The sequence below is a fragment of the Anopheles aquasalis genome, chromosome 3 (assembly GCF_943734665.1).
Source record: "Anopheles aquasalis chromosome 3, idAnoAquaMG_Q_19, whole genome shotgun sequence".
Lineage (NCBI taxonomy): Eukaryota > Metazoa > Arthropoda > Insecta > Diptera > Culicidae > Anopheles > Anopheles aquasalis.
In genome coordinates, this window is record NC_064878.1 from 20,216,596 (window position 1) to 20,234,095 (window position 17,500).

Below are 17,500 nucleotides of genomic sequence, written 5' to 3' on the forward strand. Positions count from 1 at the left end.
CGAATCATATTTACAAAGATATTATCATCGGTTCTACCTTACAACGCGGTTATCTAACATCACACACCGAGACACACACCCACACCATTTACTCACTCACTCACGCAATGCCAAGAGTATTATTCGCCGAAAAGCTTCTCCACATTCTTGTTGCCACAATATCGTTAGAATCAAGTCCGTCTGTTGCCTCATCTTAAACAAAAAAAAAACAACCAGGTTAGCATAAGCATAAAACATATTAGTAATAAATCACCTCTTGACCTTGCAGCAGAAGTAGTACCACAGCTACCCTGAGATCCGCTCGGTGCAATACAGTACGATGGAAGAGCATTACGATAAACATAAGCTATAGCAACATATTAAAGTATGAAACAGTGCGTGCACCCCCGAAATCCGTAACAGTACGCTTCGGTGAATGAGAAAGTTGAAGGATTTGGTTTGCGTGTCTCATGCACTGATAGTAGGACCCTTTTGCGGACATTGTATCTATTGCGGCATACGGCAACACGCAGCTACTTTCGAAATCAAAGCAATATATAAAGCTGTTTATCTTACGGCAGTGTCATTCGGTGTATTGTCCACTACGCTTCGTCATACTAGCGTAGCGGGGGGAGCGCAGAAAAGTTTTAATTTTGTTTAGTAGTCTACCCTTTAAAGGTGCTTGTGGGGATGATCTCGGAAGATAGGGCCGGCGCTGACGACAAGGTGCTTCCGCTGTGTGTATTCTCAGTTGTCCAGGTGCGAAAGAGTGCGCAGCTTATCTATGTACTATGCTTGCGAAGCAGCGAACGTATGTGTGTCTTTGAAGTGTGCACGAGCATCCTGTGGCGTTCCCACTGTCCTGCCGAGCGATTTGATCTGAAAGTTGTTTAAAAAATTCACGAAACACACAATCTTAAAACAATAGTAAACTGCTGTGATTATTCCCTCTTTGTACTTCTACTTTTACTAACTACCGGATGGTCGAAATTTGTGTCGGTGCAACTGGAACGCAAAATCATAACCCATTATTAAAGGGATAGGTGTCCGATATAGTAGAGGAAAGAGTCAGTGAGTTTGAAAGTGACTGTACAGAGGCAACGGATCTTGCACCATAGGGGTTTACTTAATGTATTATTTAAGATTCTCATCGCTCATAGGGTGTTGCTGTTGATAATGAAACAAATGCCGAACTTCCACACATTAGACGAACCAATAGAACTACTCTTCGTTTGCCATACGGTAGTAGATACCGTTTCTGTGGCGGTGCACGATGTTGAGAGAAAGGTTTCTTATCTGCTTATAAAACAAAACACATCACCAGAAAGAAAAACCCATGCATGGCCGCTAGCTATTTTTTAAATGATAGAAATAGGTAAACATGTGACATAAGCAACGTAGAGAATTATTAAAGTATCATTTAGGGTGTTCTTAGGAGGATGTTGAAGAACGTTCATTTGATTTTTATTTTTTAACCACACAGTGAGTAAACACACTGAGCGTAATGTCTACTGAAGGCAGCTGTTCGGGTTATTGCTTGCAATACTGATGTGATACTTTCCAGCTACGACTTACCGACTAGGCTAAAATAGTGTGTATGACTAGGTTTGTGTATAAGTTAGCGTATTTTCGATCCGTTCATACCGCAGCTCCCACGTGTCACAGCCAGGAACCATTTAGCAATATTATTTCCTGCGCAGAGACAGATAACGTGTAGTACATTTCTACACTACGCCCGTCCACGATTACCCATATAGCCATCTCCATCCGAGTACGGGTATGGGGTATCTGGCGTGACGAAGTAGTTGATTTTCATCAAAACGACGACGGACCACTGCACATCTGCTCAACCTAGCACAGCTTCGCTAAAGGCACACCACCGCAAAGGGGATGGTGTTGCTATTGGTGGACAGGGTCAATAAAGGAATATAATACTCTCAAGGGAAAAACAAAGCAAAGAATACACAACTCACTTAGCGGAACCTAGCGAATATTAGCCATCTGCCCATTGTAGACTCGATGACTCATTACTTATAGTCCACGGAAAGTGTGCAGCTAGTATATAACACAGCATAGAGCCGTGCTACTACCGTTGGATTACATGTTATTAATACTAATCAAACAAGCATAACTAGAGTACTGTAAATGGCAGCGTAGAGGAAGGTGGTGCTACCACGGCCGGAGTTCATCTGTACTTTGAAAGGCTAGCGTTGTTCTATACGAAAAAAATGGTCCAGTGGCCCAGCGCAGGCTCGCTGTTGTGTAAAGAAGCTGGAAAAACACAAAGTTAGTTCTTGAGTAGAGTGTTTCTGTAATTAAAGAAAAAATTGAATGAATAAATCCGCTGCTATACTAGGTGCCCACAATATAACTGCAAATAAACTTCAATATATATTCGATAAAGTTTGACCGGTGTATGTTTCATGTTTTACTTCAATAGGTAGTGTGCATTATTGGTGTATTGTCCTGATTTTTAATGGAATTTTCCACATCCAGTACCGACGGACTGGAGAACGACTTCGCCGAGGGGAATTGTTGCGCACAGAAGAAGTAATGGTCATGTTCTTTCGTTTTTGCTGTTTTTGGTAAATGGTGCAATATCATAAAGTTTGATAAACAACTTTTAGAATTTTTTAAAGCGGTTTTGTAGTTATTTAATCATTTGGTGTCGAGAACTACTGCTGGTTTTACCAAACTATTCCAGAGGAATTCCTCTTTATTGTAACTGGATCTGCACGAGTCGCTGCTAGTATGCTGCATCTACAATCTTCCACTAAACAAATAGTTCCACGTGTTTTTAAACTTAGAGTAAATTACGATTTTTTACTGTTTCTTTCTGGTTTGTATGATTGCTAGAGTTAAACAATTGTCCTGAACAAAGGAAAACTGTACCTCACTGAACCAACTTTTCAGTGTTACTACGATTTCTTCAAAAGTTTATTGTTTTGGTCTTCTATTGCCATCGAAGGGTTACCGGCCGCTGGCAAGCAATCGAGATTCCTTGCGTACAACCATGGTCGACCATAGCAAGCAAGTAAGGCCACTACTGGGGGCCGGCTGGTACTACTTTTTGCCGTGCGCGGTACACGTCCGCGTTTGTTCGTTAACCTGTTCAACGGTTACCATGGTGCGCGGTGCCGATTGGCCAAAACCAAAACTAAATATTTTCACAATCCACACACTCCTCCAGCTGCTGCCGCGTACGTCAGCGAAGTGTAGCCGTGCCGTGCCGTACCGTACCGTGCTGCTATGTAACATTTGAGCAGCATTCCCTTAGGGAGGACCGATACACAAACCGTGTGAAAACTCGTGACTGGTGGCTACTGTTGGTGTTGCTTATTGTTTATTTGTAAATCGCACACTCACTGCTGGATCGACCTCGGATTTAAAGGATTTTCCTGTTGCTAAAAACCATTAATGGTGGTGCTAGCGTGGTGCTACCGTTGGTGCTGCAGAGTTGGAAATCGCATCGCCACCACCCACCACCTCCCCATTCTGGCGCTGGAGTCTCGACGTCGTCCTTGAGGTTGTTGTGCCGCACGCAAGACGACGACTGCGAATCGTTTGTCTTCTGCAGTGTGTTGTTTGCTGGTGTCGTACCATCCGAAGGCTTATTCCCGGATTTTATTGCGGATAGTTAGTTCGAAGTGACGAAACGACACGATGGCCACCACCACCACCACCAAGTCATCGTCCGCGCCCTTCCTGTTCGAGGTCCGGCCACGGTCGTGCTCGGTTGCTGCGGCGCGCCCGGTACGCAGTGTGAAGAGTGCCTCGGCTGCGTTGCGTCCCGTGCCAGCGTTTTCCATCGAATCGCTCCAGAAGAACACCTACGTCATGGGACCACCGAAGGCGCAAAAACGTGAGCCTTTGTCCTTGTCGTTTCTTACCTCTTCACTAATTACTTTTTCGTCTCCTTTTTTTTTACGCCGTAGAACGTTATCTGATTCAACCGAAGGCAACCTCCTTCCGGATGTACTACGAGCGGGGTGATTTGCCGATCAAGATGGAGTACCTGACCGGTGGCGATAAGATCGCCTGGACGGTTGACATCGACAAGCTCGACTATGGCCTCTACCTGCCGCTGTTCTTCGATGGGCTCTCCGAGACACGCCATCCGTACAAAACGTACGCCCGGCAGGGTGTGCAGGATTTGCTGGCGCACGGAGGGGACAAAATTTATCCCGTCATTCCACAGCTAATTATCCCCATTAAGAGTGAGTCATGGTGGTGCCGTGCCGTGCCGTTGTGCAATCGCATTAGAAGTTGATCGATTTTGGGTCTTCACCTTCTCCACCTTCATCTCTTCGCTTCTAACGCGCTTTCCTTTCCGCGCCCACAGATGCGCTCAACACGCGCAACATGGAGGTGATGTGCGTTACGTTGAAAATCATCCAGCAGCTCGTAATGTCGTCGGATCTGATTGGCCCGGCCCTGGTACCGTTCTACCGTCAGCTGCTGCCCATGTTTAATGCCTACAAGGTGAAGAACAGTAAGTACGCGCCCGATCAAGCTTCATTTATTTCCCCCGGGAATAAATATTGATCCCCGTGACATTAACGACGGTCTAATGGGAAGGTTGTCATCTAGTAGCTCTCGGTGTGGAGAACCTTAAAAGTCACGCACTTTAAGTAAAACAATTCCGTCGTTGGTAGACCGAAGTTAATCGTTGAATCGTTTAATTATGACTCCATCTCATCAATGTTGGTTGACAGTTTACAGTCCTGGTGTGGAGGGAGGTGATTCGTTGGCTGATTCCCTTTCTCCAGTGCCCCGTTGCGTGACGTTTGCCAGTAACGAATGGCACTTTGGGCTATAATTGCGCATTTTTCATTTCATTTACAGCGCACCAGGTATCGTTGTATGGGTGCGAGTGTATTAAGCGATTTCATTGAGAGCAAGAGGGATGAAAGTGGAGTAATTTATGAAATTTATTAGCACTTCTTGGCTGTAGACGGCTTATTGTGTTAAAATTATGACCGTTTGTTGCATTGCCAACTCCCCATTATGCTGTGTAAGTAATAACAATCTGTTTAAATGCTGCACCATTTGGAGCAGAAACAACTCTATCAACGAACCGATGGCTCGGATCTCCAATAAATGAATAATATATAAATACAACAGCCATGTAATATTCAACACTTTGTTACGGCTATGGTGGCCATGTTGGGGGCTATTTTTGATTTTACATGGCCACAAATTAATCCCATCCACTGCTACCGTTCGTAATTGACAGTCATTACGGCGTTCTTGGATTACATAATTACCACAAAGAGCATTTATGCATTTATAATTGAGGACACTACGGTAAATAGCTGCGAGTTGAATGAAATGTGACGCAATTTATAGTGGAAAATACGTCAGAAATCTATTCCGACGATTCACATTTTTTTATGTGTAAATGAACTCCATTGAAAAGCTTATGATTTCCACGTGATTTCTTCGAAAACGTGGTAGTTCATTTGTATGATTTAGTTTCACTACTGTTCGTTCTCCTATACAAGGGGTTTCAAACTCATATTAGCATCCGGTCCGCAGTTTAAAGTATCAACCAGTCCGCGGGCCATTTCATCACCTAATTTGAAGGTTCATGGCTTTATTGAATTTGATTTTTCACACCAAAGGCCCGAGTAAGAGGTAAAGACAATTCCAAAACTGGTCGCCGTGCAAGGAAAATAAAATTATGAAGCTCCTTTGCCGAAAATCTGATGATGGAGGCGCCAGGTTGCTGGTAAAATTGCAACTTTTTTGTAAAAGAAGTTTAGGTAAAAAACAAATATCTACATTTAAAAAAAATGACACAGTTTCATGGGTTTTTTAAATAGAAATTTAATCGGATAAATACCCCGGAGCTAAATAATCTCAAACTCCATTATGTGGTGATAGACACATTCTACAAACGCTATGGTTTGATTGTGTCTCTTAGTCACTCAAAACATGACTGTTCCCTCTTACATTGCACCATATTTAATCGAGCATATGCTCTCGAAAGTTGCCTCATCACGGCAAAAGCATTTGCGAACTCACGAACCACGGTCCGGTGCATTGCTAAAAGTGTTTACGTAACCGGATCATAGCGTTCCATTAAAACACATCGCTCCCTCCCATCGCTCTACATCGCTACCCGAAACCCTCACCACTTCAACTACTCCACCACTCCTGTTAATGTGGTAATAAAAACCCACAACGGAGTGCAGTAGCGTAATGGAACTTTCCACAGCATTAATAACTATTTATTATCATTCCTTCCACGACACCCACCGCGTGCGCGCGCTCGTCTAACACTCCGTACCCCCTTCGGCAGTCAACTCGGGTGATGCAATTGATTATGGCCAGAAGAACAACATGAACGTGGGCGATCTGATCGATGAAACACTGCAGGTGCTGGAGCGGCACGGCGGTGAGGACGCATTCATCAACATTAAGTACATGGTACCGACGTACGAGTCCTGCTACCTAAACTAAAGACCTGCAAGTGGTCGAGATGAGATGGAATAGTGTGGAAGTTAATGTCGTGTTGTTGGCGATGCACGGTGATGGCCTCCGACGAATTCTCCAGCAACTGGCTGGTGCGAGCAGGATCCTCTGACTGCTCACTAGCATTGTTCGCGCACATACCAGGATGCCAGCGAGCGGAGGCGATGGATCGATCGAAAGGGACAGGACAGAGCAGACCATTGCTGAGCTTAACACACGATGACAGTGCCAAAAACCTAGAGTAAGAGGGAGGAAAACGATCGATGGCCATCGTGCCAACGGTGCATTCCTTCAGGTGAGCCATTCCTGAAGCGAACGTCCGGAATGCGAATGAGTGTGAAGGGGAGGGGGAATGAAAGGTGTTCAGAGAATGTTTAGCAGTCGTTGGGTTTAGTAGATAGAGCAAATGTTCCCTGGTGGGGTCCGGTAGGCTAGAAGAAATTGGATGAAAATGCACCGACACCTGACATGCTCTATTTCAAACAAAACACACACTCTTACAGATACACATACACCGCAAATGAACCGAAACAGATGGCGCATATACGTAGCATAATTGACTGGCCGCAACGAGGTTCGTTCTTTGGTTATTCGGTGCAACTTTCTGGCGGTACATTAGTAAATGGTATAATTGATAAACTTAGTCTAGCAGGAATCTAGTTAATACAAGTTCTTTTCATTACAACGACACCATCTACGCATAACAGTGAGCTAGTAAATAGTGATAGCAAGTAGGATAAATATGAATATCCGTATCTCTTAGCTTAACTCGGCTATCTGGATATATCGGGAAACCATTTTGGCCTTATCGAAGATGCACAACCGCGGAAGCTCGCAACGGTGTGATGTGTGTTCGGATCGGCGCGATGCTGCTAGTGACCGTTAGTGCAAATAAAACAATTTATCGTTTTCAAAATAGACATCTGGGTTACTTTTTTTTTATTTTGCTTCTCTTGTTCACCTTCACGGACATTCCGGACAATGCTCATTCGTTCCGTTTTCTTTTCCCTTCCCCCGTCCCGATGCTGCTGCTTTGGAGTCTCTATCAAAAAGGGTATGTAGTTAAAATGGATCAAAGAAGAGTCGTTCATAGGCCTTCCTCACGTTTAGTGCTAAATGAATTATAATAGAAACTTATATTGAACTGAACTGAACAGTATGTTTAACGTATGACTGAATTAGGAACACATAATGCATCAATTGGAATTCACTGTGACTTTAAAGGATAATATAAACGTGAAATTTTGTGATGTGAATAAGTGATTCAATTCATTATTATGCCTGATTTCTATTGTACACTATGTAACAAAAGGTAGTGTTGAACTAGTTTGTAGACGAGTTTTGTTTACAAACTATAACCCCATTGATGCATATTTTTGCCAGCTGCATAGACATCATGCCGGTTTATGAACTTAATTTCTTCAAGTGAATCAATCCCGTTGCACAAAACCATATTGCTCTAAAGAAACCGGTATAAAAACGGGAAATTCGTTGCAAAATATTCTAGATTTCTTCTTGGGTTTCGCGTTCCTGTTTTCTTTTGTTTCTATCTTCTATCATTTCCGTTGCTCGTGTCCTGTGTTTCGGTTATCATTCGCACTCTCCTTTTGCGCTATCTAGCTCCTCCGCTCCGCGTTATCTCTCTCTCTCCCTGTCACTACACAATAAACAACACATCTCTCTAACAGTAATGGGTGACAACAGCGATGAAGGTGACTTCATGTTCACATGAGAGTGGTCCTTTAAACATATGATGATAACGTGCTCCTGGTAGGTGTGTGTTTGTGGTTGCTTCCGTGTCAATGTGGTGCAGGTCAATTCGCTACCCGTTTTGCGTCTATTCGCAGTGTCGTTAGTAGTGGTACTGGTGTAGTGTTCGCATAAGTAGTAACAGTAACTGGTGCTTGGTGCTTTTGCGTTCTATTGGTTCCTATGCGATGCGCTTCGAATTTGGTTCCTAATACACACAGAGACAAATACAGACACACGTTCGCTACAAAACATCTTACGCGCGACCTACAAAAAAGCCATCTCTTCCCTGTGTTATCGCCTCGCTCTCTGTATCTTTTGCTCGCTCGCTCGCATGGTTCTATCACAATGCAATCACCCACCCCTGTAGGGTCTTCACTTTCCTCCATGATTTAACCGCTAGACAACGCACCTGACGCGCCTCGGAGCGCCTCCGTACTAACCCTGAAAGCTGTGCAGGTGTTTCGGGTTATGTTCCGTTTGCTGAAAGTACTGCAGGCACAGCTCGTTGAATGGTTTCGGTCCGCAAACGCAGCAGTAGGTGGCATGCGAAGGGGACCCGGGAGTCGTCAGCTGTCGAATGATTTCGAGCGATATGCGACCACGGGAGAAGGACGGCCCGGCTGTGCCGTGCTCACCACCACCATCCGCTGAGTCCCGATCCGATCCTGAGCCGGCATCTTGTGGATCTGCTTCCGATAGAAAGTGCCTAACGGTGAGCCTGTTCGGGAAACGGGGGGGCAAGGGGCGAGAACGAGATGATGAAGAAAGTAGGAGAGCAAACATGGTGAATTCCGGTATTGAATTATGTCGCTGATCAGCCAAGAAGAGGTGGCAGATGAAGGGGTTCTCCATCATGCGAGTGCGCACGCAAGAGGTATCGAAGACTAGGTGCATCAACACGACCGAGAAGCGTTCGTTACGTGAACGGGATTTTGATTTTGTAAATCGAATTATACGATCGAATTGGTATCGCTGGAGGGCTAGGGAGGTCGCTCCGGATTAACGAATCGAATATCAGAAGCGATGTTGAACCATTTTGTACTAAAAGTAAGTATTATTTTCCACTTCAGGATGGAATTTTGTGCTACTATGAAATATCTAAAACCTGTTAAAGTAAAAGAAGAACTCGAACCCAACTCTAACCTTCTCATAGTTGCACTTTCGTCCTAGTACACTGCGCGAAATTAAAATAGCACCACCATGTTTTTCGGCATTATTTTTCCAAAAATCTTAGAAACAATGCCAGTCTCTATGTTAATTTTATCCGTGAGCTCACTATCGATGTTTTGAACTGCTATATGGGATATTTTTTTGTAGTATGAACATTAAAACTCAATTTTTAATAAAAAAAAGTGCGAAATAAAAATAGCACCACCTCAGGTTAATTTTACTTTTTCCACTCATTTTAAAGAACTATGTTTTGGTTTTCAGGACTATGAAAGTGGACTCTAAGTACGTGCAATTAGCAGTGAAATCATTTTTTTTCCTTTTGATTTAGTTCCTATGATTCCATCGGACCACCTAACTTTAAAGGGTAAAAGGGAAAAGGTAAAAATTATAACTTATTATAATCAGCGAGCTTATCTAACAGAAAAATGGTTCAAATACTTCATTAAGCATACACAGCTGATGGAAAAATGTTGAAAAATAGCGATAAACTTGATCCTATCGAGAATTGTGGGGAGAAAAGTAGGGTTTCCGCAAAGCATAACAGGACAATGCTACAGATTTTAGTGAATGAGAAAAGATCAACATCATAAATCCGCGCAAAATTGGATCTGACAGTGACTACACATCACGTACACCAAATGCTGGCAGGTAGTGAGCACTTGGAGTTACTCAAAAGACTTGGAGGACACAAACTAACTAAGCTACATAAAGTGTATTATCTGAGCTTCGCGAAAAATCACATTTCCTGTCCGAAGAATGGAATAACTCGATCATTTATGATTTTAAAAGGTCAACCTTGATGGTTTAGATGACTTACAATATTACTAGCTCGATTTGCGCATGACTAGATTTAGAGATGGGCAGGAAGTTGGGCGCTCACACATTGAAAATATAGGAAAACTTTTTCCGCCTCAAGTAGGCATCCGTTGGCTTAAAGAACAATAAAAATGCAGTTTTGAGGATTATGTACACATGTTAGAGATACTTTTGAATCATCATTGATGGGTCAGGACTTTGTTTTTCAACAAGATAATGCTGCAACTCTCCATTCACAACGCACAAAACGTGGTTTGCTGATAAAAATACAGAAGTTATCGAATGGTCAACCCGTTTTCCGGATCTGAATCACATAGAAAACCTTTGGTATATTCTTACACTTCGTGTTTATGAAAACGGAAAGCAATTTGATTGTGTAAACATGCTGAAATTTCGAGTTCTGGAGTGCTGGAAGCAGATAAGACAAGTAACGCTCGGAAAACAGCTTTTTTTGTCTCGAAACGCTGATTTTATTGCTGAAATCACATTTAATTGCAATCAGCTGTTTAATAGAAATCATTTAGTTCATGAACAAATGCCAAAAACATGATAAATTTTGAGAAATACAGATGGATTTTGTTGAAAACCATAAGTGGTGCTATTTTTATTTCGCACCCTTTTTTTGGTTTTCTTGGATTTTTCAAAAAACGGCTAAACCAAACAAAACAAACTCATGCTAGTTTAATCCGTAACTGTTTTGAGCACTTGTAGCAGAAAGCATTTGATTGAAACTGAATTATTCGTCTTTTTATAAGAAAAAAACTGGGTGGTGCTATTTTAATTTCGCTGGGTGTAGAGTATCATGGTGAAAGTTTTAGAAGCATTTAGTACTTAGTCACGATATGCACACAAAGTATGCGAAGCGTAGCACTCTGTCTAAGGGTCCGTAAGACCAGAGACCGTCCAGCGGCAACGATCCAAGCGCCAATGACGGCAGGTGATCAACTTTACGCTACAGCCACCGGTTCCTCTCTAGTGTGCTAGCTGCTGCTAGCTGGTATGATAATTTAATTTATGCTCAGGCTAGATGCATCGTCCTGCCGTTGCCGGGCAACAGGAAAGTGTATGCCAACGTAGATTAAAAGCAACTTCCAGTAAGGTAATTGGAGTTATGGTGGTGTATATAGCACCGCGAGCACCGAGATAGAGTGTGCGCAAAGAGTACGAAGCACGAATAGTGGCCCTGGTACGTCCTGTGCAACATCCGCCGGGGGCCCGGTGTCCTTTTATTTTAAAGACACTCTTTTGACAGAGACAAACCGTGGCCAGGAACGGTTGGTGCAACGGTTCGTGGGAACGGTTTCTCGGGTAGATGTTACGCGAAATTGCTTTCAAGATGTGCAGTTTGTAGTTGCGAGTAGCGAGGAAGCGTCCAGCGATGCGCAACGAATGGCCCGGGCAGGGAGTTGATGCATCGTTTTCCCTAAATACATGGTGGCCCAGGAATGTTGTGTTGCATAAATTAATGACTGGTGCTTTGCAAAACCTTTTCGGTGTGCTAGTTACATTTGGAAAAACGAGAAAGTTCGCTTTGGCCCCAGGGGAAGTATTGTTTTAATAAACAATTCTTTATATCTCTTTGACATTCTGGAACATTTTATCTATAAATGTACAACATATCACAAACTTTACAACAAAGAAGACAAAAGATTTCCAACAAAACCCGGTCAATGGTCCTACATCACGTACTTGAACAACTGGTGCTTCAATTAGTAATCACGATTGAGCGGAACCACTGCAGACCATACCGCAGTCACTATATAGTCAACGACACTCATGCTTTCAACGGACCTTTGTAATAGCATTAAAGCTTTCGTTAGGGAGACGCGCACTTTCTCTTTGGGCTCGTTTCAAGACGCACTTGCGGAACACAGCGGCTGGCGGGGAATTGAGATGTTATGGAGTCATTTGTCAGGTTTAATCCCGCTTTGTCTCTGCACTCGATGGTCACACAAACCACCACTAACAACTTGATGATGCTGGGCCCGATACGGGGAGCGAGCGGCCGAGTAAGTGACTCAGAAAACTCGGACCGGAGCCGTTTGGTACTTGGACTGCCTCGAGATGGTCATTTGTTGAAGTGGCTCTAGGCGCACATGCTCTGGGCCTTTTTGCTTCCTGGCGTTGCTCAGTGCAAAGCTGATGGCAGTGGCACCGTTTGCGAAACTACTACATCTTTCGAACGTACTTTAAATCAATCTAACACTTAAAGTCTAAAAGTTGTTTTCAAAGTTTTGGAGGTCAAGTTATTACAGTGACTTCCATCACAATAGTCTCGTTCGATACTTCAATCGGTATGTAAATAATTAACTTAATTTGATTTTATATGGAATTGGCTTAATATGTAATATATATGGAATATTTTATATGGAATTGGTTTAATATGTACAATTGGCTGGTTTGTAATGGTTCATCAAAGAGATCATTTTAGACTTTTCTATTAAGCTGTGAAGGAAATCTTCAAATTTCTCTCTGCAGCGTTGCATACGCAGCGCATCTTTGCTATATCACATTTGGAAATCTATCGAATGTTTTATCAAGAGGACAATCTTGACAAAAGGCCGAAATTCGAACTGGAGTGATCAGTTATTATCACATGAACAGAATAATGCTTGTAGACATCTAGATGCCTACAAAGTCCTTTTGTATATGGTTTTATCAAGTTTGTGGGGCTATTATTGCCTAATAGATCTATCTTTTAGCATGTCATGTATCAGTTTTACTTGTTATACATCTAGGTAAAAGTGCTATAACCTTTTTCAACCAATAATTGCAAGGTAAAAATAATAAACAGAAAACATAAGCACAATTGGTGCTTCTTGTTTAGATAGAGTACTTAAAGATTGTGTTGGTGAAGTAAGTTGAAACTTGATTAGGTGTTTTCTCATTTACGTAAAATGGGGTAAGCGGTCGATATTGGTATCAGCCCGAAAAAATGATGTATAGTATCTCCGGAATGCTCTTCTAAATAAAGAAAAAGTTCAGAAAAAGTGTATCTTAAGAAGAAGTCACTTAGTTTAGATAAACCATAAAATGTCCAATTACATTCAAAAAGACTGTTACTTCAACGCTAATAAAAGTCACTGAAAACGATTCAGCAAACACTCTTCTATCGCCTGCAAATGAATTCAAATGCTTTCCACGATTACCACATTCACAACGCTCGAGCGTGTTAAACGGCCAACCGTGTGCGTACATGTGCGTGCGCGTGTGTGATTGCAATAATATCATTCCGATTGCATAATTCGATTGTCTCTGGTTTGTCTCCGGTACTCATGAATAATTCAACCCTACGATGGATTACACGCATCCTTTGGCTGACCAAACGGAACCGTAGGATCCGTTGGACGGTTGCTGCTGCTGTTGCTATCGCTACGTCTGGTTGCCGCACTCGGCAGCCAATCGATGGAAACAATAGAATTATCGTGCGTCCGGCACTCATCGACCGTAGCCAAGCACTTCCAAACGGAAGCGACTGTGACGGGAATACAATCAAGCGGACAGCTTCTCTATAAAGCGAATCCCGAATCCCCTTCTTTCCGATTACCGTATGGCATCGGAAACAGACGCACATCCGAGATAACACGAATGGATACAGAGCCCGGATAATAAATTACCTTTTGTCCTTTTTGCATAAATTTTCCAGCATCTCCCGGCACCAGATATCGGCCTCGGTTTTGTTGAAGTACAGCAGACTCACGTGTTCTCTGTGGACGATAGGAAAGGAGAGTAAGTTGAGTTGAAGTGTGCAGAGTTACGAGTGGTAGTCTATTGAAAGAGTCAGTGTTTCAAAGGGCATCGTATGTGTTTGTTTGTCGGAGAAAATAAATCATTTAAAGTAGTGCTGTTCGTTGCCGTGCCGTGCCATTCCGACAACGATGGATGGATCACTGATTTCCATTACGGTTGGTTGGAGGAAAAATGTGTGGAAAGTTCTCGAATTCTGTAACACTTTTGGAGCCATTCCACTAATGAAGGTTGTATTGTGAATATATAGCCTGGTGTTCTTGCCGGACGGCATCTTCCGGCACCGGCTGGTGCCCTGCGGATTCGCTAGCCTTACCACAGTCCATTTGCGTACGCATTCAACAATAAAACCGAACGAATCGGCTGGAATGAGGTTGGGTCGGCTAGGAACCGCAACAGAAATTAATTCAATTGGGTTCATTTTCCAATTAGTTTTCCCATCCACTCCTAAACCCCTAGGACCGGTACTCGAAACGACAGGAGCCGTTCACGTGCACCATATCCGCCGTGTGAGGTTCTGGAGGTTGAGAAGATCGTTGTTTCGGTTGACCCTTTGCTGGTAAATTATCATGTTCCATTTCAATTCGCCATGGCTGATGTTGGGTTAGTTGTTTCGTAACCCCGTAGTCGACAGAGCCACTCTGCTTCTAAAAGCTCTTCCGTATAGGGTTACGGTGACCTTATGGGGCTACGGGGTGTTTGCCAGTAACCAGAGTATCCGTTTCAGTTGCTGGGACAATGAAGCCTTCATTAAGTTTCTTTTTAAACGTTATATGATTTATCAAAGCTGAATTTAATGGAAATTGTGTCCATTTAAAGCGAGACTAATTGAAGAAAGACTTATACTATTTGTTATAATAGCTTTTAAATCTTTTCTGAATGTTGAAAATTGTTAGACGAATCGAAGTACAACTGACAAAGATATTGCTTTTTGAACAGCAGCGTGCCACAATATGGCTTAGTGGATCTTGCATCTTTGAGGCAATTTTTTTCCCTAAACTAAGGATTTCAAAATCGAGTGTTGCTGCCACACTTTCCGCGAATTAAATCCTTTTTGAATTTTTTTTAGAAGCATCTTCATTGGGTTAAAAATAGTAGTAATTAAAATTTAATAATAAACGGGGAAATGAGAATGAAAAACTAATAAACTAACGAAACAATATCGACTTTTATAGTTCAGATGAGCAAACAAGAAGCTACACTGGACAAAATCAACAAAAAGTGCAGTGGCGAAAAGTGTTGATAACTTTTTTATTGAACATTTAATTCAATATTGGCCGCACTGCACTTTAGCGTTGCAAAAATGTAGTTGTTTGTGAACAAAACCAAATTGAAAAATATCATCATGTGGATGATGATCATATGATAGGATTCATTGATCCAATTGAATGCAACCAACCAATCGAACAACCAACAATGCAGATCATTTGTGGAAACAGTTGCCCTCCATTACTTACATTCGGTTACTGTTCCGCTCGAGCAGATAGCTAAGTAAGGCCAACATTGGCGTCAGTCCGCTGCCGGCCGCCAGCAGCGCGAAACGATTGTGGTACCGCAGTTTGCTCAGCACAAAGATGCCACTCGGTTGCGACACCTGCAGGGACGTGGCCAACGGTACCGGTCGCGTCAGGTGCTTCGAAAGGCTACCATCGGCATACGATTTCACCAGCAACGGTACACACGTCCCGGGACAGTCCGTCCCAACGGAGCGCGCTGGCACCGGTGTGTAGCTCCTCGACACGTACTCTCCATCGATGGAAGCGGACACGGAAACGTGGTACCCGACCGGAGTGATCTGCAGCAGTCGATTGCTTTTCGGTTGCAGCAACAGCGCACAGGAGTCGTGCGTGATCTCGAGCCGCGTCGCTACATCGTACTCGTTCAGCTGCATCTCGCAGTTCTCTTTACGCTCGTGCTGCATCTCACCGAAAGCCGTCCAGAGGGCGGGCACTTCCTTGCCGAACTGAAGCTCGATCTTCCCGGATTCCAGCGAGTTGCGTACGGTGCACGGCCACTGGATGCCGTTCGATAGCCGGAACCGGTAACGGTGCTGAACGCTGGCCTCGAGCAGTATGCTCACCGACACCCCGGACCGGTCGTCATCACATTCCACCAGCATGCCCGGGTTGGCCAACGAGCGCGTATAGAAGATGAGCGTCAGGTCGGCCGTCTTCTGGATCCAGTCGAACCGCGGTACGATGGGAATGGACACCTTCAGCGAATCATCGTCGCTACCTGAACTGATAATCGAGGTAGTGGAGTAGCTAGCCGGGAGTGCACCGGTCGGTTCCACTTTCCCATCTGGTTGCGTGCTTGTGGCTGTGGCTGTCGTCATCGTCGACGTCGAGGCACCGGTGACCGTCAGGTTGGGCGATGCTGTAGGTGTTTTCGTTGCGGCCAGGAAGGAAGGGGGCGGTGGCGGAAGTTTGCTGTTGGGGTTTTTGGCGGTGTCGGATGCCAGATTCACGGTGACCACGTTACGCAGTGGTCCGATGTAACACTTCGCCAACAGTGACTCGTAGTTTACCCAGGCGTGTACCTCATCGAACAGCTTCGTAGCGTCCTTGCCGACACCACGCATCAGCTCGTCGGCACCTGGAATGTGTTTGCATATGGGATGGGAAAACAGTCATTAGCAGCGATGCAGTTCATAAGGGATCGTGAGTGGGGTTTATAGTTTGAGAAGCTGCTTTTCCGTAGCATTATATTAAGTGGCACTGAAGAACTGAGACAGTTCATAAAGATAACATCATTTTGTTTGAGCGTTAAAAATATAAGCGAAGCTTTTATCAACAATTTTAAATCCAAATTCACGATTTAAAAATAAAATCAGAAACGGCATTTACATAAAAATGAGCTTCTGAGCTCCAGCGCCTAAATTTAGATGTACTGAATTTATGCATTATCAATCGTAATTATGCATTACGTCGATTATTCTATTATTGATGGAGAAGCAATTTAATCGCTGATAAACTCCACTCATCAATTAAGTACACTTAGTTCCTGGTTCCTATATTTTCCTAGCTTATTCCCTATTTATCTTTAAATAAAAACTGTTGCTGAATCACCTTAAAAGATGAAAAACATATACAGATATGCTGTTTTGAACGAAACAGGGCGCCGCTAGCGATTTCTCGCAAACAATGCCATCGCGAAATGTTAAATTCGCAGAATTCGTGACTCGACAAACACGTACACGACAATTCTCGACAACAAACATAACAAGAGTTTATCTTAACATTAGGAGTAACTCTTCAAATTATTGCGAAAACCATTGCATACGCTGGAATAAATTCGAACGCAAGAAAGTTTGGATTTCCAAGAAATGATGCTGGGAAATGTTGAACGTGAGTTTTGCACCTTCCCACAGCTGTTTCTTTGCTTTTGGGGAAACGGAAATGACTTCTTCATCGAATGGCAACAGAGGGCTGTCGATGTTTTAATGCATTCCAGGAACCAATACGTAAACACCGATGGAGAGCCCTGGGTTATGTCCCAAATTTATCAGTTTGATCGAGTGTTTGCGCCTCGAAAGTTATGTTCTGTATTATGTGTAAAA

At 43.4% G+C, this 17,500-nt stretch overlaps 3 protein-coding genes across 5 annotated transcripts in view; 2 read left to right on the forward strand and 1 right to left on the reverse strand.

The window, feature by feature from the left end:
- LOC126574113 (CTTNBP2 N-terminal-like protein) overlaps positions 1–2,363 on the forward strand; it is a 9,521-nt gene extending 7,158 nt beyond the window's left edge. For both annotated transcript variants that reach the window (XM_050234099.1, XM_050234100.1), the window contains one exon: positions 1–2,363. This exon is cut by the window's left edge and continues 1,415 nt beyond it. The gene's annotated coding sequence lies outside the window, so the exon portion shown is untranslated.
- Positions 2,364–3,365: 1,002 nt separating this feature from the next.
- LOC126574123 (parkin coregulated gene protein homolog) lies at positions 3,366–7,315 on the forward strand. Its single transcript, XM_050234112.1, has 4 exons — positions 3,366–3,841; positions 3,915–4,196; positions 4,322–4,471; positions 6,284–7,315. The coding sequence occupies exons 1-4, from the start codon at positions 3,643–3,645 to the stop codon at positions 6,442–6,444; spliced, it is 792 nt and encodes a 263-aa protein (XP_050090069.1). The 5' UTR covers positions 3,366–3,642; the 3' UTR covers positions 6,445–7,315.
- A 468-nt stretch (positions 7,316–7,783) lies between these two features.
- LOC126574110 (cytochrome b5 reductase 4) overlaps positions 7,784–17,500 on the reverse strand; it is a 42,636-nt gene continuing 32,919 nt past the window's right edge. For both annotated transcript variants that reach the window (XM_050234097.1, XM_050234096.1), the window contains 3 exons: positions 15,399–16,536; positions 13,812–13,901; positions 7,784–8,926 (listed from right to left, as the gene is read on the reverse strand). In XM_050234097.1, coding sequence (XP_050090054.1) covers positions 8,644–8,926; positions 13,812–13,901; positions 15,399–16,536 — 1,511 coding nt within the window. In that variant the 3' untranslated portion in view covers positions 7,784–8,643. The remainder of the gene's footprint in view (positions 8,927–13,811; positions 13,902–15,398; positions 16,537–17,500) is intronic.